The sequence below is a fragment of the Bactrocera dorsalis genome, chromosome 5, assembly GCF_023373825.1.
Source record: "Bactrocera dorsalis isolate Fly_Bdor chromosome 5, ASM2337382v1, whole genome shotgun sequence".
Classification (NCBI taxonomy): Eukaryota; Metazoa; Arthropoda; class Insecta; order Diptera; family Tephritidae; genus Bactrocera; species Bactrocera dorsalis.
Window position 1 is genome coordinate 69,960,455 of NC_064307.1, and position 25,181 is coordinate 69,985,635.

General features: G+C 36.9%; 1 protein-coding gene across 4 annotated transcripts in view; it reads left to right on the plus strand.

The window, feature by feature from the left end:
• The window catches only part of LOC105227207 (calcium-transporting ATPase type 2C member 1), a 110,957-nt gene that overhangs the window by 77,963 nt on the left and 7,813 nt on the right, over positions 1–25,181 (plus strand). For all 4 annotated transcript variants that reach the window (XM_019990652.3, XM_011206438.3, XM_011206440.4 and 1 more), the window contains exon 2: positions 7,627–9,340. In XM_019990652.3, the coding sequence (XP_019846211.2) occupies positions 7,627–9,340 (1,714 nt within the window). The remainder of the gene's footprint in view (positions 1–7,626; positions 9,341–25,181) is intronic.

Here is a 25,181-nt window from a genome sequence, read left to right on the forward strand (position 1 = left end):
CTGACCGATAAAAATCCAATTTCTGTACGAAAAAGTTTTTATTTCGTGAAGTTATCATTTGAAAATTTGGCATGCATTATTATATAAGAAATTACTACAATCTACGATTATTTAGATCGGACTACTATAGCCTAATTAAGTTTTTGTATGGTATCCTTTATATTTTTAAGGGTTTTATAGTTTCATTGCAGCCGAAGTTAGTGATTCTTCTTGTTTTTGTTAACGAAATGTCTACATTTGTAAATAAATATGGCTAACAAACTTGTATATTCTTAATGTTAATATTTTCTCTTGACGTTTTTTATATAATTTTTTTAATCTCCCATTAAATAATAATTAAATAATTTTTGTAAATATTCAATAAAGTTATCAACATAAATTATAAACCACTATTACAGCGTCATTACAGATAAATGTGATATCTATTTTTATTTTATTTATTTAAATTGCCACAATTTACTTCTGGAATGTTTATAAATAAACCTGTTTCCGTTTCCACTTAAATGGGGAAAATCATCAATATTAATTTTATTTGCAATAAATGCAATTTAATTGAATTCTACACATATCTGTAATTTAACAGCTAATTAATTAAAGATTTTACATTTAATAAGCTGCCAATTTGCCAAAGCTTTGTAGTGAACCAGCATTAATTAGCTAACACATGCCTACTTACAACTACACGCACACATATGTATTCTAGTATGGCAAATCGCACAGAGCAAATCGTTCGTTGTAAGCAATTAAAACTGTTACTATGAACTATTAAGTTAGTGGAGAAAATTAAATAATAGTTGCAAGTAAATTTTATAAAATTGCTCAAAAAGGTAGCATTCAAAGAAGTGGAAATTCAAAAATAAAAATAAAACTAAAATTATTTTGGACAATAAAATTTTATGCGAGTAAATATTTCTTTACAGTAAGCATTTTTATATACTTCTGGCAATTTTCAAGCCTGCTTTGCTAAGCACCAACAACTGCTGCTTGCCACACACTATACAGTGCGCTTAAATAATATATTCCAAACACATTTCGGCACTTAGCATAGGTAAATAGGCAAATAAACCTTCATGTGAAATATGTTTGTACACAGCACACGAGCATTTTCGTTGCTATATATGCGTATATAAGTCAACTTGCTTTTAAGTTAGACCTCCGCAAGTGTTTGCTTATCGACAGACCTCTCGAAAGCGTTCTAAAAGCTAGCGTTCTAAATGCGAGTAAATAGGTTAATTTTATATGCTGTGTGCTTATGCGCGCCGTGTCTGTATGTGTGTGTGTAGGTTGCTAAGTTTCATTATTTGCCACACACTTTTGCCTTTATATGCGGTAACTGGCAACAGGTTTCAACTCATTCTGGCCCAAATCACCGGTCGCAAGGCGTGTGATTCGCATTTCACAAAGCGCCAACAGCGTGAAAATAAAAAAATATTTTGTATGTTTATATGTTAAGAACTTCATCTACCAAATATACACATATACATATACATATGTATATATAACTCGTGCAACTTGGCACACATACCATTTCATGTTCATTGAAAGCTTGTCCTATAAATATTGAAAGTGGGTAGGTTAAAAAATTTTAATTTTTTGCTTGATACTCTAACAAATAGGTTCTTAGACTGCTCTTCGAAAATCTCGCCTAGTATGCGCTCTTAATTGCAACGGGAAGGCGCTCCGCCGTACAGTTTTCAATTTTTTCTCATTATTAGATAGATATTAAAAAAGATCAGCAGCGTTGTGCTCAAGATAAAATATTCGGTAGTCGAAAAAGTCTTTCGTATTATGTCAATAGATGTCATTTCGTCAACCTAACCCAAGACAAAGTTCGTAGATAATTATTGAGGTTATCAGCGTTGCATAGGGCTCAACATAACCTAGAATAATGGTCGTAGATATTAAAAATTGAGCTCAACAGGGTGGAATTGGACGAAACCTAACCTGAAACATACAATATGAAACATGAAAGATATGATAACTAACCTCAAATACTCGTTATTCTCGTAGAAATTAAAAACGAAGCTGAAATGTAGAAAACTAAATCGTAGTTAATAATGCGAAACAAAAATTTATTGTCGCGGCTTTTTCAAAAAAAAAAAAAAGATCAAAATAAAAGTGGTAATAATAGTAATTCTCTCCCAGTATCATTTCCAAACAATTTTAAAGCCATTAATTATTTTTTATTTTATCGTAATGTCGCTTTTTATGTTATTTTTGACACTTATTTTAATTAACATTAAATACCACTTCGCTTAACATTTAATCATCCGTTATAAATACATTTTAATTATTGTGTTCAATAAGAGCTTTTTTTTTGCGCTTTAAACGGAAATAAATCAAATTAAAACAAGCGTCATAACAATATTAGTAAATATTGTCTCTGATGTTTTTTTGACTACTGCTTTTTTACAACGAGTTGCTAATTGAATTTGCACACTAACCACATGCTTCTGTATACATAGTATTTATGCTATTGATAGTTAGTATGTATCTATATATTCGATTTTGATAGTAAGTATGTATGTAATACATATGTGCAAGCACGTAGTACTCAACTAGACTCTAAAATTAGAATGGTAATAGTTTTTTTTTATTTTATTTGTATGCTAAGTAGGTGGGTTGATTGTTACAATACGAGATTTGACAAATCTACTGTCGCAATCTGGCAACTCACAACATGAACGTAAAGTTCGATATTTTTTATGAAATATATGTATACTTAGAGGATATTGTCTACAGTAACTTAAAATATTCATTATGTTTTTTTTTTTTTAGAAATTTTCGAATGCTCATAACTCCAAATTACTGCTGTGTGCCGAGTGTCTGTTTTCTTTTTATTCTTTCCTTATTTTCTTTTCTCCAAATATTATCCAAAAGCCAGCTTACTTGTTAATATTTTTTCGATTTTTTTTCCAAAACTAATAATTAACTTTGTTTTGTAAGAATATCTAGTTTTTTCCCAGCCAATCCCAAAGCCATTATGCCGGCTCTATACATACAAACATTTGCGTTTGTTAATACATTTGCTAAGTTTTTAATTAGCTCTCAAGCAGTATGCGGAAACATATGTAGATCATAAATGTATATTTTCTTTGCCACGCTAAGTGGTGCTAAGTGCTTAAACGTTAAGAACTTTATGAGCTTTTGTCATAAAAGTATTGTGGTGGGAAAGATTTATGATGGAAACGTAAACCTGAGAAGGCATTTCTTTGAAAATTATCGTATTTTATGTTTATAAATTATTATTTTTATTTTTATTTTTTCATATACTTAGTAAAAGAGGTACAGAGATAAGAAAATAGCAAGAAAAAAGAGAATACGTTAACTTTGGCTATAATACCTTTCACCGATGAATTTTGAATGGCGTAAGCAGATATTTAACTTGATTTTGATGAGCTATGTATATTGTGGCGATCCCAGATATAATAATCTCAGCCAATTTTCGTAAAGATATCTCGTCAAATAAAAAGGCCTTCCATATAAGAACTTATGTTTGATCGCTTAGTTTGTTTGGTAGCTGTATGCTATAGTCGACCGATTAGAACAATCTCTTCATAGATTGTGGCGAGATCAGAAATAATAATCTGGGCCAATTTTCGTGAAGATACCTGGGCAAATAAAAATGTTTTCGGTATAAGGACTTGCGTTTGACCGATCAGTTTGTATGACAGCTACATATGTATATGTTATAGTGGTTCGATTGGAATAATTTCTTCAGAGATTATAGCGGTGTTCTCAATAATTATTCGTGCCGAATTTCGTGAAGATACCTTGTCAAATAAATAAGTTTTCCATATAAGAACTTGAATTTTAGGGGTCAGTCTGTATGGCAGCTATATGCTATAGTTATCCGATCGGCTCAAATTCTTCAGAGATTGTGGCGAGGACTTTAGTAATAACACTTGCAAAATTTCATGAATATACCTTCCCAAATAAAAAAGTTTTCCATGTAAGGACTTCAGTATGATCGATCAGTTTGTATGGCAGCAATATGTTATAGTGGTTTGATCGGAACAATTTCTTCAGAGATTGTTGCGATGTCTTAAATAATACCACTTGTCAAATTAAAATGTTGCATATATGTATATACATATATACATACTTATAGCACACATGCATCGCTTACAAAACAACTAAACACTATTCAAATGACAATGAGTTGGAATTATTAAATGCTAGCAGCTCTTAGAATTTGCATACTTATATTGTATTGCTTCGATTTCCATTCAAGCTTATCACTAATCATGCATACATGCACACATACATGCACGTACGTGCAACCAAATAGCTACCGCTCGTGTTGCCATTTACTTATGCAATTTTAGCTGGAAATTTTACACGTCAATGATTAGCTGCTGTTAATCCGCAATTACTTTTACACACATACATACATATTTACATATCAGCAGAAATCTTACAACTGTCACTATAGACATACATACATACATGCATACATCTGGCATTAACACGGCTTAGAAATTAACTAGTTTGTGATCTTGCAAATCACGTTCTTGAAAAACCTGATTTGATAGTGATTTGTGTTTTTTTGTTTTGCTTTCCGGTTTTTATTTTATCAGAAAATTTGCAGTATTTTTTTATAGGAAAAATACTACATACTTAGTTTGATTATTACCGATTTACAGGTAAACAGTTTTGTAATAATGCATAGTTTTGTATATGTAAGAAGGTACATGCCTTTCAGAGAATATGTAAATGAGGATGAACTGCATTTTGTTAGAATTTTTATAACTCGATTACCATACACATTACTGCACTACACAAAGTTGTTGCATATTTTTTTTTTTTTTCGCATTTTCTATGTTCACTAGTAAGGAGAGCTATAGTTCTCCTCTCATTTAGCTTTCGTCAATAAATTAATCACTACTTTGTAATTTGCATTACAAATACGCAAATTTTGTATGTCAGCAGCATGATAATTAAACTTGCAACACGTGTAGCAGCCATATACTTGCGACGGCGTTGGCCATTTAGCTAGAAACGGGTGTAATAGCAAGCCATTTTCTGCGAAAATACTCACTTGCATGCAAGAGATATTTTATTAATGATTTATTGTTATTGCTAAGTGGGGTATTCCCTTTGTAATTATACATTTAATGCGAAATTCGTCGGAAGTATAGTTATGGTTGAAAATTACATTGTTTTTACAGTTGCGAGATTTTGAAATCTATATTAAAACTAAATTGCAGCAGCTTTAAACGCGCTTTTCTGTGCTTTCTCATTGCATACGTATAGTAGTTAAGCCCTTTATCTGCTTATGCCACCACATACGGTATTTTTTATGCTGCCACTTTTTCCAATTTACCGCTTAACTAGCTAAAACTTAATTAGTAACGAACACAGATGGTAGAGCACACCACAAATTGCATGCTGCATGCTGCTGTGGCAGGTAATAAAGCATATTTAAATGACCAAGGAAGGGTGGGTCTTAAAAGTCCATACTACGAGAACTAGTCATGAAATTTATGAGATATCGATTGAAACGTCTTTTTCTCTCCAAGCTGCTGCTTGTTTGTTGGAACCGCCGATATCGGACTATTATAGCATATAGCTGTCATACAAACTGACCTATCAAAATCAAGTTCTTGTATGGAAAACTTTTTTATTTGAAGAGATATTTTCTCGAAATTTTACAAAAATTATTTTGGAAGGCAATGCTACAACCTCTGAACAAATTTTTTAGATCAGACCACTATAGCATATAGCTGTCATACAAACTTTCCGATCAAAATCAAGTTCTTGTATGGAAAACTTTTTTATATGACGAGATAGCTTAACGAAATTTGGCATATAATATCACCAAGGCAGCGCTACAATCTCCGAACAAATCATTGAGATCGGACCACTATAGCTGACTATTCGATCAAATCAAGTTCTTGTTTGGAAAACATTTTTATTTCACACAATATCTTCATGAAATTTGACGCATATGTTCCTTGAAGTCCACGATACAGTTTCTATAAAACTTTTGCAGATCGAACTACTTTAACATATAGTTATCATACAACCTAGTCGATTAAAATAACATTTCGTGGACTTTTTTAAGTTTTTTTTTTTTATTTTAATTTTTTTAGGACCACCCTAATTTAAAATCATATGCTTGCATATCGTATGTGCATATACACGTTTGATTTTTCTAATTTCTTATAGACATTAGCCATCATTCTCTTTCATATGACATTTCCAAGTGGTTGGAAGTTCGCTTTCACCCAAAGCTTCTGCAAAAGATACACAAAGAATCGTAAAGAACTATGCACCCACACACCGTGCTAATATAAAATATATGTATATATATGCTCAAGCAACATTTTTGTTATTGCTTACGTTTTAGCCTGTCTTCGTTAGCTAATTTGCCAGTATCATTATTAGCTGCAACATTATCTCCCCACTCATCATTGCCTTCGTGATTATAATTTGTACAATACATCTCAGTGTCGCGTTGACATGCAGCTGTCATGTCCATCCCGGCAACGAGTCAACCTGACAACCCACCCATGCACTTTTACACCTACTCGCTCATCCACAACAAGTTGGCCACCCACCCGGCTACCTCAGTTCTGCAGACAGCAGCTAATGGCAGTCGGTGACTGACTGATGTGCCAGCTGGTGGGCAACGGGGACGATACACAGTTACAATCATTTGTCAGTTGCACTTGACGTTCATTTGTAAGTGACGCTGGCAACATATGCATATCAGTTCGATTAGTTCGTATGTCAAAGGAACATACACACATTTATATTGATAAATATATGTATATATGATAGTGTATTTATTAGATCTCTATACGCTTACCTTTAGATTTAAGCGAGCTTGTACTTGTAGATACAAAATAAAATTTGATATTTAAATCTACTCATACATCTACATATACTTTTACATATGTGTATATGTATGTATGTGCTTTGTTCGTCCACACGGCCTCATCAGTCTCATCAAAATTTAGTTGGTACGAGCCAGCACTGATAAGCTACTGCGGTTCGACAGTTGTTGATGTCATTGTAGAAAAACGTGACTGGAAAGTCATACATACATACTCACAACAAATTTGCAATATAACATTTCATGGGATGCAATGAATATTGAAATTCAACGAAATACACACACATGTGCAGTTTCTAATATTGCTAAGAGATTCCCGTCTAATTTTACATGTTAGATGAGTCGCCCAGCATATTGGGTTCTGTTGTTGCTTTCGACGAGTTGTTGTTGTCGCTTGTAGCAGATTAAATCAATAAGTTCCGTTGTGGAGATTACGAAAGCCAACAAAAGGCGATTGAGGTTACTTGCAGTGGCTGCTAGTAATTGGAAAAATGGGTGAAAGGTCTCTAGATTATTTAGCTGATAGCGAGGGCAAATTGGCAAAATATTTTATAAATATGCAAAGTATGGGTTATTGCAAGAAATAATGCATTATTCATTATCTCCACTTAAACTTCAGTAAAAATAAATTATTTAACATAAGTATATTTTAAATTTTAGTCAACTAACCAATGCAAAAGCTCGACATAGAAACATTTATGCTTTTATTTCTAAACTTCTGTTGCTCGATATTGAATAAAAACTAAACAATACTAAATTCGCATTTGTCTCTTCACTCTTTACAGACGGGTTCAACCCTAACGCCCGAAATGTTGCTGACCACGTCTGAGTCATCGACGTACAGCGCCTCCGAAGTGGCCGGCCGTCTACAGGTCGACACGCGTACCGGTCTCAAATGGACCGAGGCTAAGTACCGTGCGAAAATAATCGGACACAATGAGTTGAATGTGAACGAGGAGGATCCTACATGGAAGAAATATATTGAACAGTTTAAGAATCCACTTATACTGCTACTGTTGGGCAGCGCGCTAGTTTCGGTAATTATGAAACAGTATGACGATGCTGTGAGCATAACGATAGCCATCATCATAGTGGTAACGGTCGCTTTCATACAAGAGTACCGTTCGGAGAAGAGTTTGGAGGAGTTAAAGAAGCTGGTGCCACCCGAGTGCCATTGTCTGCGCGAAGGACGACTCGATACGTTTTTGGCGCGTGAGCTAGTGCCAGGCGATGTGGTGTACTTGAATGTAGGCGATCGTGTGCCCGCCGATGTGCGGCTCTTCGATGCCATCGATCTGTCGATCGATGAGTCAAGCTTCACGGGCGAAACGGAACCGGCGCGCAAGAGCACCGAGCTCATACTGAGCAGCACCACCAATAAGGATCATACAAATATGAAAAATGTAGCCTTTATGGGCACATTGGTGCGCTGCGGCAATGGCAAGGGTGTTGTAGTGAGCACCGGTGAGCGCAGTGAGTTCGGTGAGGTTTTCAAAATGATGCAAGCTGAAGAAGCGCCGAAGACACCGTTGCAGAAATCGATGGATATACTCGGCGCACAGCTAAGTTTCTATTCGTTTCTCATCATTGGCGTAATTATGCTATTGGGTTGGCTACAAGGCAAACCGCTAACCGAAATGTTCAATATAAGCGTTTCTTTGGCTGTCGCCGCCATACCCGAAGGCCTACCCATTGTGGTAACCGTGACGCTGGCACTCGGTGTCATGCGTATGGCCAAACGCAATGCGATTGTGAAGAAATTGCCAACCGTGGAGACGCTCGGTTGCGTGAATGTCATTTGTTCGGACAAAACGGGCACTTTGACGAAGAACGAAATGACAGCGACAGTTATCATCACATCTGACGGCTACATGGCCGATGTCACCGGCGCGGGTTATAATGACCAAGGCGAAATACATATACGCAATTGCAACAACGTCGAAATGGCCAAAGCAAACATCACGAACTTGTTAGAAATCGGCGCAGTCTGCAATAATGCTTACATACAGAACGGCACGTTGCTCGGCCAGCCGACAGAGGGTGCACTCATCGCTGTCGCCATGAAGAATGGCATGTACGCCACCGCTGAGAACTATGTGCGCATACAGGAGTATCCATTCTCATCCGAACAGAAAATGATGGCTGTCAAGTGCATACACAAATATAACAATAACAAAGAGGAAATCTTCTTTGCCAAAGGCGCGTTGGAAATGCTGTTGCCGCAATGCACGAAATACATGTTCGGCACACAAACGGTGCCGTTGACAAAGCAAAATGAGGCGGAATTCCTTGCGGAGGCCTATGAAATCGGCCGCAAGGGCTTGCGTGTGCTGGCGCTGGCGAAAGGACGCAGCCTGCAGGATCTCATCTACTGTGGCCTGGTGGGCATAACCGATCCGCCGCGTCCATTGGTACGCGAATCCATTGAGATGCTGATGCAGAGCGGCGTGCGCGTCAAGATGGTAACCGGCGATGCGCAGGAGACGGCCATGGCGATTGGTGAGTCGAACTCTTTTAGTTTTTCTTTCAAAACTCATATGAAACCCATATTTCCTACCAGTTATACTTGGTTTCCCGGTTTCGTGGTTGACCAAGTTGTGTTTGCCATTGATACCTGTTGCAAAGCAGTTTTTTAAATGGCATGTCCCTGTATATTGCAGACACTTTTAATTAACCATTCCTTGCTCTTGCTTCTTTTGCAATTTGTATATGCTCTCGGTCCTTCCAAATTCCGCACCCACCCCAAAAATCAAAGTCTTGCTTTTTTTGCAACTTATGGCTGAACTCATGCAATTATACCGGCTTGTGTACGGCCTTGCGCCGAAAAGTAGGCAAACAAATTTGCGTTGTTGAGTAAACTGTGATTTATCAGCAGCGCCAAAGTCGTTGAAACCGACGACAAGCACTTCGTAAGTAACCATAACGTCACCAAAATCATTAAGGCTGCAATTTGCGCCACAAATTCCGGCAAGCGACGCTTACTTTTTATACCTATAAGTAACATATATGTATATAAGTGTGTATGTCGTGTGGACCTGTGTTGACTCGTGCAGCCGGCGCTTGTGTGCAATGAATTTCCTTTCAGCCGAATTGATGTAGCCAAATTTGTAGACGGCAGGCGTCCATTCGTGCCGAACTTTAGACCTTCAAGTGTCTCCCCACTCGAAACTGTAGAATTTGGGCACCCCGCGCTGTAACCGTTACTGCTTTTGAGTAAATCACACTCATGCTCGGTTCCTGCTTTCGCTTGTATGAAAGTGGCGGTTGTGTGGGTGCGCCGTGTTGCTGAAAGCTCTAACTATCGAGCTGAGACTCGAGCAGATTAAATGCATTTTTGTGTATTCACTGTTGACGCGCTAAAGCGCTTGGGTATACCAAGAAATTAATTAACCATGTTGGCATACGACTTGGAACTCGGCGCAAGGCACTGGGTTGCGAGAATGCAAATGTAACGGTATATGAGAGCGAATGTCGGCGGTAGATATGAGGAATACAATTGTTATGAAATTAGGTTAAGGGGCGTGTGGTAATTGCAGCTTTAGAAAAATGTGTTGGCAAGCGAAGAGTGTGTGGAACGTGAAAGGGACTACGGAGCGCCAGTGGTAGAGTGGTAGCAAATAACAACTTAAGCGGCCACTTGTGCCATGTTGCCAATAGTGAAGAAGCATGTAATGAAAGAAATGGTCTTGCGAATGGGAGCGCACGTAACGAAGCGACGCGATGCGCAAGGAAAGCAAAGTAAAAGGGAATTCATGTGAATACAACTGTGTTTCGGTGTTCGGACCAATGAATGACAGCAGGAAATGTCATAATGGAAGACTGTGGCGATGCACAATTCAGTGAAATGAGTGAAAACGTGAAAATACTGATGCAGCAGTGTTTTGGTGAAATCGTATGAGCATATGGGAAATGAATCTCAAAAGAAATATTAGCTAGAAGTGAGAAATGTAAAGCAGGGAACTTATTTTTGATAATTTTCTTGGTAAACTTCACTCAACTGGCTTTGCTATAATGGTCTTCAATTGTTATATCTTGAATAGGGTGCCTCTAACATGAAGTTACAATACGCAGATGAAAAATTCGAACAGAAAAGTGGAACCTATAAAGTATGATATCTATTTACAAATAATCAGTGTGAAGAGCTGAGCCGTTTGAACCATGTCTGTATATACGCGAAGTTTTGGAGATATTGAAATTTTGTACATGACCTTTTATCTCTAAAAAACTGATAATTTGTCGTACTCGTTGATATCGGACCATTATAACATATAGCTATCATACAAACTGGTTGATCAAAATCCCGTCCTTCTAAGGAAAACTATTTTAGCTGATGGAATACCTTCATTTAGTTTAACACAGATTATTTTCCTGGACATGGCTTCAATCTCCGAAGAAATTGTCCGGATCGTGCTGGTATAACATATAGCTGCCTTACAAACTGGCCGATGAAAGTCAAATCCTTGTATGAAAAACTTTTTTATTTGAAGAGATATCTTTACGAAATTTGGCATATAATATCACCCAAGGCAATGCTCTGAACAAATAAGTTTCAGAAAAGTTCCAAATTACAGCAAAATGTGGTACGACTATTGAATTTCATTCCTTAAACACTACTTCGTAGACTTACATGAAAATCGCTGCTATTAATAAGCAGAGTATTTGTATTTTGAAGCAATAATTCCTACTTCTCCTTATCACATTACATTTTTTCGTTTTTCTCCTCTCTCTCTCTCTCTCTAATCACCTCTTTTCTAGTAACAGCGCTAATTACATTGCTATCTTCATTTCTTTCTGTATGAATTTCTAGCTCATTGATTTTTTATTGTTTCCTGCTCGTTTATCGTTTTGTGTTTAAGCACGTTTTATGCTCATTTTTATTCTCATCATTTTTCATAGTTGAAAGGTTGTTAGATAAGCAGCGTCCACGTTTTGCTCCTCACATCCCATACGGCTATTGGTTGCTGAAGCTCATTTGTATGATTTGATCGCTTTATTTGCTGACTATAAAGCTGCCAGCGGGCAAAACGCTTATAATACTTTAATCTATGTATGGTGCATACCCATACATAGACATACGCTCACATACATATATGCTCCTGTATACTCAAGTTTCTCTCTGTTCATTGCAACTCTGTTAGTGGTTGAATTAATTAACCGAGAAAGGAGTCAGACATAACCTCCACTTTATAGCCGCAAGTATGGCATATATCAAAATCGTTAGCTACGACCACAGGCACGGCAGCAAGCACAAACAACTTACAGACAAATAGTTTTCCTCTGAGCCATCCCAGCATATGTGCTTACATGATGCTAGCGCAGGCTTTAAACTTCATTTGTTTTGTACTATATATATGCATGTATGTGTGTTTGTAAGCTTGACTGTAGCCATACCGAAATGAATTATAGCAGACCATTAAACTTTGGCTTGACACTCGACTACGTTTTCACAATTTTCACAATGTCAAGTCGTCCTATAAACTAAGTACACACTTACACTCTCACTTATAGTTATATATGTACGTGTGCTCTGTAACTGTGTAGAGACGCTTCATTCCTTCGTTGTACTGTCTTGTTTGCAATTTGCTGCACCCACTGTCCCAACGTGCCCTCTCAAGTCCTAGCATTTTAACAAGTGTCCTACCAACGCCGGCTGCCTAGTTTGTCTCATTTACTTGTGTGGCGCTTCCCCCAGGAGCCAGTATGTCTAGGCACTCTTTAAATTTTCGAAATTTCATTTTCTCTTACTCCTACAATTTTGATAATTTCCTACAAGCTGCCAATTGCTATTTAATTCGCTTAAATTTTCGTTAATGTGTTTTTGAGCAACGCCATTAATTTGCTCAAATTTCCATTTATATTATCAAATTGGTAATTTTGGTTTCTAATAAACATTTTGGTGGACTGTTAGCTTGATTTGGTGGTAACACTTCAAGAAAATCATGAAAAAAAGTTAACTTTGGTGCCACCAATGCTAAAATACCCTTTCCAAATACAGAAATTCCTTGCAAGAACTGTGATCGGTCATACCGTCGGTCATACAAATTGGTAGCTATACGCTAAAGTGACCCGATCTGAAAAATTTCTTTGAAAATTGCATAATTTCTTTAGACAATAACTCATGTCATTACTAAAAATGAAGTATGGCAACCTCTTCAACCACATCCGGAGAAAGAGTCTGACAGTTCTGGTATTATAGAGAAATTCCGTTTACTTGTAGCACTGATATATGGCTACAATTCTTTCATTGTATAACTGAGAATATCACGAAGGCACTTTAACCACCTAACCATCGTCGAAATTCATACACTTCACTTGCAAACCGCGCCGTTATCTGTCTTTCGACTTCAACGCTTACATATCGGTTATTATTTTATCTCCTAAAAGCATTAATCAATTTTAATTGACGTCATTAACTAGCTGCTTCAACCAAAGTCACCAAATAACTATAATTGCTTGTATATGCTCCTGAGCTCATATAAATACATATAGATAAGTTTATATTTAGATTGGCCTCTAATGAAATGACCCGCAAAGGCATAAACTCGCAACCTAAAACCTATTGTTAAATCTATGAAATTTACTATGAACTTTCGCCACTACCAAAGTGGAGCAGGCGCATGCGGTGAACTAGACATAATACGCTGGCCCTTGCCGGTTACACAAACCACAGTCGTGCTTACATAGCTTTGGTGCCTCAATGTATAATATATTATAGGCAGATAGTAGAATTTTATCACCCAAAATGTCATCGTGTGCACTGATTACGTGCTGAATGTTAACGATTTTGCAAGCTTAGTTATGTACAGGGTGAGACTTTAGTGTGGAGTGGGTAAATGGTACATAACTAAATGTTAATTGACAGTTGACAAAATATGTATACAATTTGAGATATGGATGAGAAACTTTTAGAAATTTTAAAAGGAATAAGTTTGTCAAGTGAAACTGATATTATTTATGTTTAGGAAGTAGATTCGAGTTTTGAAGTTCAGTCCAGGAAGCTGTCCAAAGCAGTCCAAGAGAAAAGACTTTCGTAGTCCTTTATGGTAGAAAAACTACACCTGAGAAGGGTATTATGACTTCGGCGAGTTTTGTTCAAAATATCGAATTACTTAAATACTGTAATTGTGAAAGTATTATAGAAATGTTGGCATTTTTATATATTTTTATTATAATTAAGAGATTGCAAGTCACAATGTATACTTTTTTTTATAATATATAATAGTTTTTTTGGTACTGTAATGTACTTTTTAGTATATTTGTCATGTTTGAATACTATATATTTGAAATTAGTTGTAGGGTTGCCGCGTTACAATTTTCAAGGAATAAATTGAAAGTCTTATTATTTTTGTATTTATTATATAATGATTTGTAATTATTTTTTTTTGCCTAAATTACAAAAAATTGTCGAGTTCAGGGCAGGGTTGCCACTTATAAAAAAATAATAAAATATACACTGTAGGTATTTGAAAATTTTTTAAAAAATATTCCAAAAAATATTTTCTGTCGAATATGAAACTTATATTATTTAAAAAATTTTGAGGCAGGGTTGCCATATTTAAAAAAAAAGTATTAAAATTGTATATATACAGTAAAAATGAACAATAACAAAAATTTTTCCTAAAGCTATTTTCATCAGAATATAAGCCCTTTATATCTAAAAAATTGTAATGCAGGGTTGCCATATATAAAATAATGATATAAATGTATATACAGATACAGTAAATATGAACAGTTATAAAAAAATATTCCTAAAGCTATTTTCTTCTGAATATTAGACTTTTATTATCTAAAAAAATTAAGGCAGGGTTGCCATTTTTTAAAAATATTATACAGTAAATGTCAACAATTTTAAAAAAATATTCCTAAAACTATTTTCTTCTGAATATTAAACCTTTATTAACTAAAAAATGCCAACATACAATATTTTGTTTCATACTACACAAGTCTCTACACCCTGTATACACCTACACTACGCTGGTTGAGCCTTCAGTATAAGGCTCGCAGATATATTTGTCTCTTTATTTGCACAAACTTGTGCCTTCGGCGTACGTATATGAAACCACATTATGTGACTGGCAAGCGTAATAGCCACTAAAACTAGAAATAATGCACGGCTGCGACCGCAAGCAGCGCCGACAAAGCCGCAAAGCGAGAAGATGTTGCCACGCCACATGCGATTTGCGGCACAGAATAAACATTTACATACGAGTATGTATTGAGCACAAACACACATGTACTTATGTATAGACAAGCCTTTACAATAATTCACAATTGCATAAATTACGTTGCTTACGTTTATACAAATGCATGATATGTGCATATGTGTGCTGCATAATAATTCAATAGCAAAGCGGCTTGGCAGCGTCGAGCTGAAATAGAAATGCATTCAACAAATCGCATGACAAAGCCAAATGCACGTTTCACATGCAAAAACGTAAAAGTTCTTCTTAACTCGCACCGATTGCATGCATAAACAGGCTGCAGCGCCTAAAAGCATGCTTTATGCAGGCAGTAGTCGCCACACCGCGCTTGCCAGCGTTAGGCAACAGCATCGCAAAGTTGAGTGCAGCTTTGATAAACAAGCTGCAAATAAATTACCGAGTTTGGCGGCGCAGAAAAAGTGGAAAAGTCAATTTCGTTGTGGATTACTAAAACAAGCGGCGGCATTGCTGCAGCATAGCAGCTATTACGCGCTTCGCAGCTCAAGCTGCTGTCAGTCCGCATACCGAGAAGCATAAATATAGCAGAAAGGGTGGCGAAAGAATGCAAGTTATCAGCGACAAGGCGCTGTCTCTTGCCATTTTATTTCTTTGTTTTGGTTTATTACGGCTTTTCTACCGTTACTGCCTTAGAATTAAGCAACAGCGTTGGCTGGCTTACCTACAAGGCGGCTTGCGACGCAGCATAGTGCAAGCAGACTTCAAGCAGCTTGCTTACGTGCAGAAAGCAGGCGCCCACCTTAGCTGAAAACTTTCGTATGCGAAGAGTAAAAATATAAAAAAAAAATATATAAATAAGCAACAAAAACAAATGCACTCAAAATATACACAAATATACTATACTTGCAACTTTTGCATTTGCCAAATTGTTGTTGACAGTTTTGCCGTTGCTTGTGCACTTCTCCTTATGGCATGAGACTTTGGTTTTTGTTGCTCCAACTTAGCAAAGCACAAGTTGCCTGCGTCAACGCTGCTTGCAAGCTAAGTAGTATATACTAGCGCAAAATATTGCTTTTTGTTATTGTTGTAGTTCCTTAATGCAACTAATATTTGTTTATGTGTGCGTGTATGTTCTTCCCACAAGTTTTTGCTCTCATGCTGCTGCTTGCTTTGGTGAATACGCAGCTTTTAGCCTGCCAAGTTTTCGGTTGCATTTGCTTTCTTGCCACAGCGTCCACAGCGTCTGCGGTGCAAGCTACGCAAAAGCCAAAAGTTAATGGTAAAGGTGGTATAAATCCTTACATATGCACACAAGCACATACATACATGCATGCGTGTATTTGCTTTGCTGCCTGCTCTGCATTTGGATATCCCATTTATAATTTCTGATTTCCGCTTGAAATTTGCACTCGGCTGTGCTTACCGCACTTCTTGGTTGTTTATGTGCATCCTTGTGTGTAGATACATATGTATGTATGTGTGTAGTTTGAAAGTTTGTGTTGCCTTGATGAAGTTGCCGGCGTGCATATGCTCTTAAATTAACTTAATGCACCTTTATGCGCTTTAATATTGAAATAATTTGGTGTGTGGCAACTAGTTGCTTGTGGTAAAGTTAATACACAAGAGCCTAGAGTGTGTAGAAAATTGTATATATTCTGCAGAATTATTCAAAATTGATTATAATATTGAAATTTCATATATTCTGGCATTCAGAGCTTGGCTTATTGCATAAGAACGTCTGTGAGAAGTGTGCTTCGAAATAAAAAAAAATGTTCTTCATCTTAATACATAGACTTTTTGATAGCAAAAATAATTGTTGCAGAGTGATGAAACATTGGATAAGAAAGATGAAATAACAAAAATTAATGGAAAAACAAGAAAAAGCTTTATCTCTGTTGTGCCGAAGCTATAAAACGCCTTACAAATACAAAAGATCACTTAGACCTGATTTTGATGGGTCCGTTTGTTAATTACCATACAAACTCGTTCCGAATCATTGTATCATTCTTTAAGGCAATAAGTCATGCCGTATTTCGTGATGGTATCTCGTCAATTGAGAAAGTACTTGATTTCGATAGCTCAGTTTGTATGATAGCTACATGTTATAGTGATCCGATCTAAATGATTTCTTCGGAGATTGCGCAGTTGTCTTGGGAAATACTCCATGCCAAATTTCGTAAAGATATCTCGCCAAATGAAAAAGCTTTCGATACAATCGTTTCATCCAGATCTTTCAGTTTATATGGCAGCTATAAGCTATTGTGATCCGATCTAAACCATTTCTTCAGAAATTGCACCCTTATATTGGACAAAAACTCATGTAAAATTTTGTGAGGATATTCCCTTAATTGAGAGAGTTTTCCATATAAGCACTTGTTTCCGATCTTCCACTTTGTATGGCAGCTATATGCTATAGGCGTTCGATTTCGGCGGTTCCGACAAATGAAGAGGTTTTTGAAGAGAAAAAGACATGTGCCAAATTTCAGATCCATATCTCTTAAACTGAGGGCCTAGTGCGCTTATATACAGAGAGACGGACGGATGACTAAATCGACTCAGCTCGTCACGTTGATCTATTATTATATGCGTTTGTTTACTCTATAGAGTCTTCGCCGTTTCCTTTCATGTTTTACAAGCTTCATGGAAAGCAGGAATAGTTGGAAAAGTTCTTAGAATCGTAGTCCGACCAGAATTAGGACACCCTGGAGCTTTAATCGGAAATGTGAGAAATCGTATACTAGCTAAAATGACTCTTAAAACATTACACTTACTCAAACTGAAATCGCAAGTAAATTGTATTTTCCATTTCGCACTCGAAACTTCTTACGCCAAATTGCTGAATTTACAAATCAATGGCAAAATTACCTTCTCACTCTCATTAAAACCACTTGATAGAACGCATTTTCCCCTGTGGCATAACAATTAAGCCTGGTAAACTTATCGTCTGCCACACCCCAGCTGCGTGCAACAACTTGTAGCCTGTGTAGCCTGTCACAGTGGCATAATTTAGTGGCATTGCTTGTCTACCGCGTCGGGAAGACACAAGTCAGTGTCAACGCAGTGTCGGCAACGTCGACGTGCTATTGCTTATGCCTAGCGCTAGCTAGCTTACCGCCAGCGCTGCCAGCTTACCTCCAGCACTGCCACCTTATCTGAAGCACTGCCCGCTTACCTCCAGCACTGCCAGCTTACCTCTATCACCCGTAGTCCTCTCTGCTGCTGTTGCATCCTTCTGCAATTTATTCTCTTGCCTATCGCATATCTCGCCGTCCCTTCGCAGTTTGCCACTCTATTTGCTTCAAATGCCACCTTTTGTTTGCCATTTATTTGCGCTGGGCTACCTCTGGCATTTGTTGTGTCTCTATTGCGTTCGCTGCATTCATTGCCAGTAGTGTCTACGGCGTCTACGGTGTCTTGTGCATTGTGTATTGTTTTGTCATGTGATTAACACGTCGTCTTCGTCTTGCTGGCTATTCGCTTTGTTCTTCGCCGCCGCTGCGAGCTTTAATTGCTGCCTGTTTTGCGCATTTTCGTTTGTCATTGGGCTGCCAACTCGCCCTCGCACTCGCCCTGAAGAGCAGGTTTGCATTTTAATTACTTTTTTCTTGAAAATTCTTCAATGCTACTGCAATTTGTTGCTATTGCTGTTGTTGCTGTAGCAAATGTGGAGTCGTTCCTGTTGTATATCTTGTTGCTTGCGCAAATATTTGTGGGTGGTGGTGATGTGTATATTTGTATGTATGTATATGTGCTTTGGAAGTCATATTGTAAATAAAATTGTCACTGCAATCTACAGCAATGCTTTATAACTATTCTATACTCACATATACTATAATAGAAAGCTTCATTGTGCGCCGTGTACACGTTTGGCAAATTAAAAATGAAATATGTCGTTGCATATCTACAAACAAGATCTAAAGCAGCAACACTTGTAAATATAATTGAAGTTTGTGATATCAATTTGGGTTCATAAAACTTTAAACTTCGACAGATTGCTAACATTTTCGTGTTTGCAAAGTACAGGAATAGTGGCGGGGCGACAGGTATCAAAATGCTTATTGAAATTACTACAGATTTTTGGAGATATCAAACTGTAATCTTGCCCACGTCCTTTTTGCCTCAAGGAGCTACTATTTTGTTGAAATCGTCAATATCGGACCACTATAGCATATAGCTGCTATACAAACTGATCCATCAAAATCAAGTCCTTGTATGGAAACATTTTTATTTGACCAGCTATCTTCATGAGATTTGGCACAGATTTTTGTTTAAGACAATTCTATATTCTCCTAACATATTAGTCAAATCGGACTACTAAAACATATAGCTGCCATATAAATTGACCGTTCAAAACCAAGTCCTTGTATAGAAAACTTTTTTGTTTACCAAGATATCTTCACGAAATTCGGCATGGAATATTTTCGAACACAATGCTATAATATTTGAAGAAATTTTTTAAATCGGACTACTGTACTATGTAGTTACCATACAAACTAAACAATCGCAATCAAGTTCTTATATGGAAAGCTTTTTTATTTGAAAACATATCTGCACAAAATTCAGCTCAGATTTTTGCCCAAAAAATTTGCATATTTTCCGAACATTAGTAAAAACGGTTTACTAGAATATATAGCTGTCATACAAACTGATCGATAAAAATTAATGCCTTGTATGCAAAACTCTTTTATTTGAAAAGACATCTTCATGCGTTTGACCATACGATATTTTCCAAGGCAGCTCTACAATCTCCGAAGAAATTGTTTAGATCGAATAACCATAGCTTATAGCTGCCATACAAACTGGCCCATCAAAATCGAGTTCTTGTAGGGAAAACTTTTTTATTTCTTAAGATATCTTTACAAAATTCGGCATGGATGATTTTTCAAGACAGCGTGATTACCTGCGAATATATTAATCAGATCAGATGACCAAAACATATAGACGCCATATAAACTAAGCGATGAATCCCTGACATATAACTGGTATATTAGTTACTCAAAAAAAGCATGCACTCTACTGTTTTCTTTCGTGTTAAAACTTAAAATTATGCTCCATTTTAGTCATGTTAAACCACAAACTCACTTTAAAAAATTATAAATAAATATAATTTTTCTTTCACAGTGTACTTGGTCTCCAAAGCAACACTTATAGTTGCCGTATTGTTGTGTGTCTAACAAAAGTAAAAGAAAATTAAAACTTTGCCTGCCACTATTCTGTCAGAATACGCTATTTTTTATGCATTTCTTATTATACTTTCATTTTGCACTTCAACGTCAGCAACTTATTGCTAGCTAGCTAGCTAGCTGCGGCAAGCCTTCGTCTCTAGAGCGCTTTCTTCTACTCGCATATAGTTTTCTGGCTTATTTTCCTTTTTTGCCACGTCTGTTTGTTTATTTATTTTGCGACTGCGTTCGTTTGCTTGTTTACGCTTGTTGTTGTGTCAAAGTTTCGCTGTGTTGTATTTATATCCTTGAAGTTGAATGCATCCAAATAAGTAGAGTGCTTCACGATGTGTGGGATTATGTGTGTATTGGTGGTGTTGTGTCGCTGTGCACTGTTAGTTTCGCAAATAATGTGCGCGTATAATAGAAAATCCAGAAGTTTTTATTGCTTTAATTAATTAAATTTATAGCAATTTAGAAAATTGGCACAGCAAATGTGTATGAGATCTTTTTGCTCATTGTATATGTGTGTGTGCCAGGCAGTTTCGCTCAATTGTGTGCTATTGCTGCGAGCAGTTTTCATTACTTCCAACGCATTTTTAATTTCACTTTCTAATTATTCGTTTGAACATTTTTTTTATTATTTTTACTTTTAGTTGCACTTAGCAGCTTTGCAGCAGGCGCCTGGCCCCATTAATGCCATACGCTTAATTCCTACGCTGATTGCTGCATTTTTGGCTTCTTCATTCAAGCACTCATTCGCTCAGGCGTTCGCTATTGTCATCCGCCTGCCATCAGTCGCAGCAAAAGTTACGCGCTTCGTTTGTTTCCTCATTTTTCGCACTTTTCTATTCAACGTCCTTCCCTCAACTCTTGCTTCATCCTTGCTCCAGCCATTCCTTGTTTTCTTTTCCTTTATTATTTGCCTTTTAATAAATTTTTTTTTTTCAGCGCTTGCAAATAAAGCGTTGAAAAGTTTTCCCTTTCTCTATTCTTCTCGTCCTTGCCGCCGCACGCCTCGTCATTTTGACGATTATGATAATCATCATTAGTTGATTTTCTGCTGTTGCCTGCATTGTTTGCTCTTCCAGTATTTTCATTTTTCAGCATTTTCTTTAGTAGCGCTTCCCTTCCGGCGCGCACAACTGTCACACTTCCGCTCCGCTTCGCGTGTCGTGCGCTCACGCTGTTGCGCTCATTGTTTATATTCGCGAATTAATGCAAATGTCCTTGCGCCTTTCGGCTCTTTCGCACAGCAACAACAATGCCGTTTGTTTATTTGTTTGCAGCACACTGTTTTCTCTTCTACTTGCAACTAACTTGCACGCTATCTCTAACTGTAATCGAAAATTTACTCTGAAATTTATTGAGTGGAAAATATATAATGCGTTCAACTACTGCAGTTGATGGCAGCATTGTTAAAGGATTATCAAGGATTTTTTCAGCACATTTACGTCTTCATAATTGAAATTGAAGTTGGCTGTTGAGGAAGTAGTTTTCACTCTCCGAATGTTAATGGAGTGGCTTTAAAGTTTTGAAATTAGTTTCAAGCAACTCGCTGAGTTTGTAAGAAATGAATATCTAATTTTTGGGCGTCGTAACTGGATGCTAAATAACTTTCTTCAATTTGAAGCAAAAATTGTTCGAAAATATGCCTAACACCCATCCACCGTTTTCATCAGGATCTATACATAATGTTAGTGAACTTATATGTAAATTTGTAAAGATACACAAGATTTGAATAAGATAGCTCAACAACTCGTGAGAACATTACTAAATACTTTTAGCTAGCATCGAAATTCGAAATTCCTGCTCCGAAGTTCGAAAGCTTACTTCGAATGAGTTATAATGGCAATGAACGATATTTTTTAGCCAACTACTTATCTCCTAATTGCCTGGAATTCCAGTTACATCAATACAGAAACTCAGTTAAAAATCTTAGAGGCTTTGCCTTCCAAGTTCCTTGGCAGTTTATTCACTAATAATTTCCATAGAAGCGGATATAGCCCCCAGTTTGCGAGTACTTTACAGACTTCCTTAATCATTTTATCGTCGCTCAATCCGCTCTTATCTGTCTTGAGGTCAAAAGGTTTCTGATCCAGCGCTGTATAGCAGGATCAGCACCTATTGACTAGATATTATTCAGATTTAATTCCGTCGAGACGTTGTTGAATGTTCGAGAAATGTCCAGGAATGCTCGAAGAGCACATTCCTTATATGCAAGAGCATTTTCGATATTAAATACCAGTTTATGGAGTGCAATCTCTATAGATCTGATTTTCGTATATGTGGGCTGCTCATTGGACAAGCTTCTGGGTACCGCTGCGGCCCTAATGTGTCCTACCTTCGGTATGAAAACTACTCCAGCCTCTCTATGAGGGGTTGCACATACATAGCTGAACTTCATGGACCCCTAAAAATCGTTTTTAGCCATGGCCCGGATAGACAGAGCACATTTTGTAGCATAGCTGGAATGATTTCGGCCATATCGGGAGATTTGTGTGGGTCGAATGAGCGGATTGCCCATTATATTGTATTTTCCGTAAAGACGTGTTCGGGAACGTCTACCGCACAACTCCCTACGTAGCTAGGACTTACCGCATCTTTACAGCCTGAAAAGTCCACACTTAGTAGTTCTTCCCATGAGTCCTGGCAGTTGTTCGTCCACTCTCCGCTACTTTTGTGAATTAGACCGGGCGAGGCGAGGGTTTTGGGTAATAGTTTCCTAAGTCTCGCCTCCTTGTTAGTTTTTTCGAATTCACTACTCGCACAAACGGTTTTCAAAGATTCTCGCTTTGTCCTGCGCACAAAACTCTTGTGGTCTTTTAGAAGATCTTCATTCCAACAGTCCTCGATTTCCGCTAACTTGGCCCGGTTGAAACAGTCCCTATACACCATCATGAAAGAGTCGATAGCCATGTTCGTCCGTCTGTCTGTCTGTGTTAATTCCAATTATATTTTTACAATCGTTTTGTCATATGAGATATGTCCATCACCTCATATAAAAACACAAAAAAACGGTTAGATCTCTTCTCAAAGCTTTGCCATTTCATAACTTGTGAGTTTAAAGGTTATCTGTTCCTAAAAAAAACATTTTCATTTATTTTTTTTTCATTTGTTGACCTTTTATTGCGAAATTCTGCATCAGCTTACCAATTGCGCAGTATTGTGCAAATAAATCAACAACAAATATGAATTTATGATTTTCATGCTCATTTCCTAGCTGAGGCAATTGTCATTGCAAATACATTGCATTACTCACTCATTCTACAGCTCATTGTACACGCGGCGCTGCATTCTGCCATTTAGTTGCTTGTTGTCCTCCAAAATGATTATTGTCGCAATATGGAGGCGTTGCTGTCACAGTTGCACAGTTGCAATAATAAATGATGTCGCTGCATTTGTGGCACACTCAAAAGGGCACACGCAAGCAACAATGCCGCGCTAGCCAATTGTTGCATAATTTACTTGCAATTGCGATTTCAATTGCTGAAATATTATTGCTGCATAAATGAAGTTGATGGCTACGTAGCGAAAACAATTAAAATCATTAAACTGCTGGAGCAACACGCAAAGAGTTAATTTATGTTTTGTTGTGACATAAATGCCATTGGGAGAGAGCTCAGCCGAATTGATTGTCTGGCATTGAATGCTGCTGATGCAATACTTGTGGGAGGAGACTTATGAGTTCCATAGGTATTTAGCAGATCAATTGAAAGGTCACAGACCTAGCATAATAATTTTAAAAGTTCTTTCTTTTGTTTTATTCAACATATGAAAGTTCTTTTCAAGGGATATACACTGTTTATAGCGACCCTACAACTTTCCGATAACATTTTTGTAGTACGGTTTGTCCTTTGCTTCAAAATAGGTCTTAGTTTCGGCGAAAAACTCTTCGTTCGATGAAAATTTCTTCCCAGCGCGATTACTGCCGAGATCTGAGAACAGAAAATAATTTCTGGGAGACATATCTAAAGAATCCGGAAGCAATTCAAAGGCCAATTCAGAAATTTTTACCATCGTTTTCACTGACTTGTGACGCGGTATATTGTCCTATTGAGATCTAAGAGAAGGAAGTAATCGTTGCGGGATAGATCTGTAGAATACGTTGGCTGCGGAAGCAATTCGAAAACCAACTTTCATTTTCTTCAAATGTAGTCGTTTTTCAACAATTTCGATAGGCGCTGTTGAAGGTCCTTCCTTCTTCCGGGTAGTCAATACAAAATATTCAAAGCGCATTCCGAGAAACGGAGGCCGTAACCTTGCCAGTCAACGCGGTTTCCACGCTTTCGAACGGGTTCATAGTGTTTAGTCTACTGGGATGACTGTCGATTCGACTTCGTAGTGAAATGCTGGAACCATGTTTCATCCATTGTAACATATCTTTGGAAAAGTTGTTTTTCTTCAAAAAGTATTATTCTATCAACAAGCGACATTTCTTGTTATCCATTTTCTCACAATGGGAAAAGTTGCCTAACTTAAAGTAATATAATTCACAAACTAAAGGGTAACTAAAAATCACAGGGTTCGATGATCTTTTTGTTTATATTTAGCCAAGTTCATAACCTTTTTTTTAGCCAAGTCAACAACCTTTGTTTAAAAATATCTACATATGTGGTAGGCGGGAATTTTCAACCTTTTCATTCTGTTCTATATAGCATAGACTGCCTTTACATATATGGTACATCGATACCAGATATTATTCATGGTCCCATTAATTATCCTCTAAAATTTCTTTAGTGCTTCAGCGTCACATTTGACTGAGATAATTATGCAAATATGATTTTTTCTCGAAAATAAATATTTTCAGCACAATTATTTGAAATATTGTTGTGACAAAAATCCCTCAACTTCGTCGATAAAATAATATTATTTAATTTAAAAAATTCCTATCCCTCTTTTTTACCTCAGTTAACAACTTTCGCGTGTCTACTGTTTATTCCTCGTTTATTTTTTACAACGCATTTCAGTCCATTGAAGTTAATTGTGCGTAAAAAATTAATTTAATTCCCTCAAATT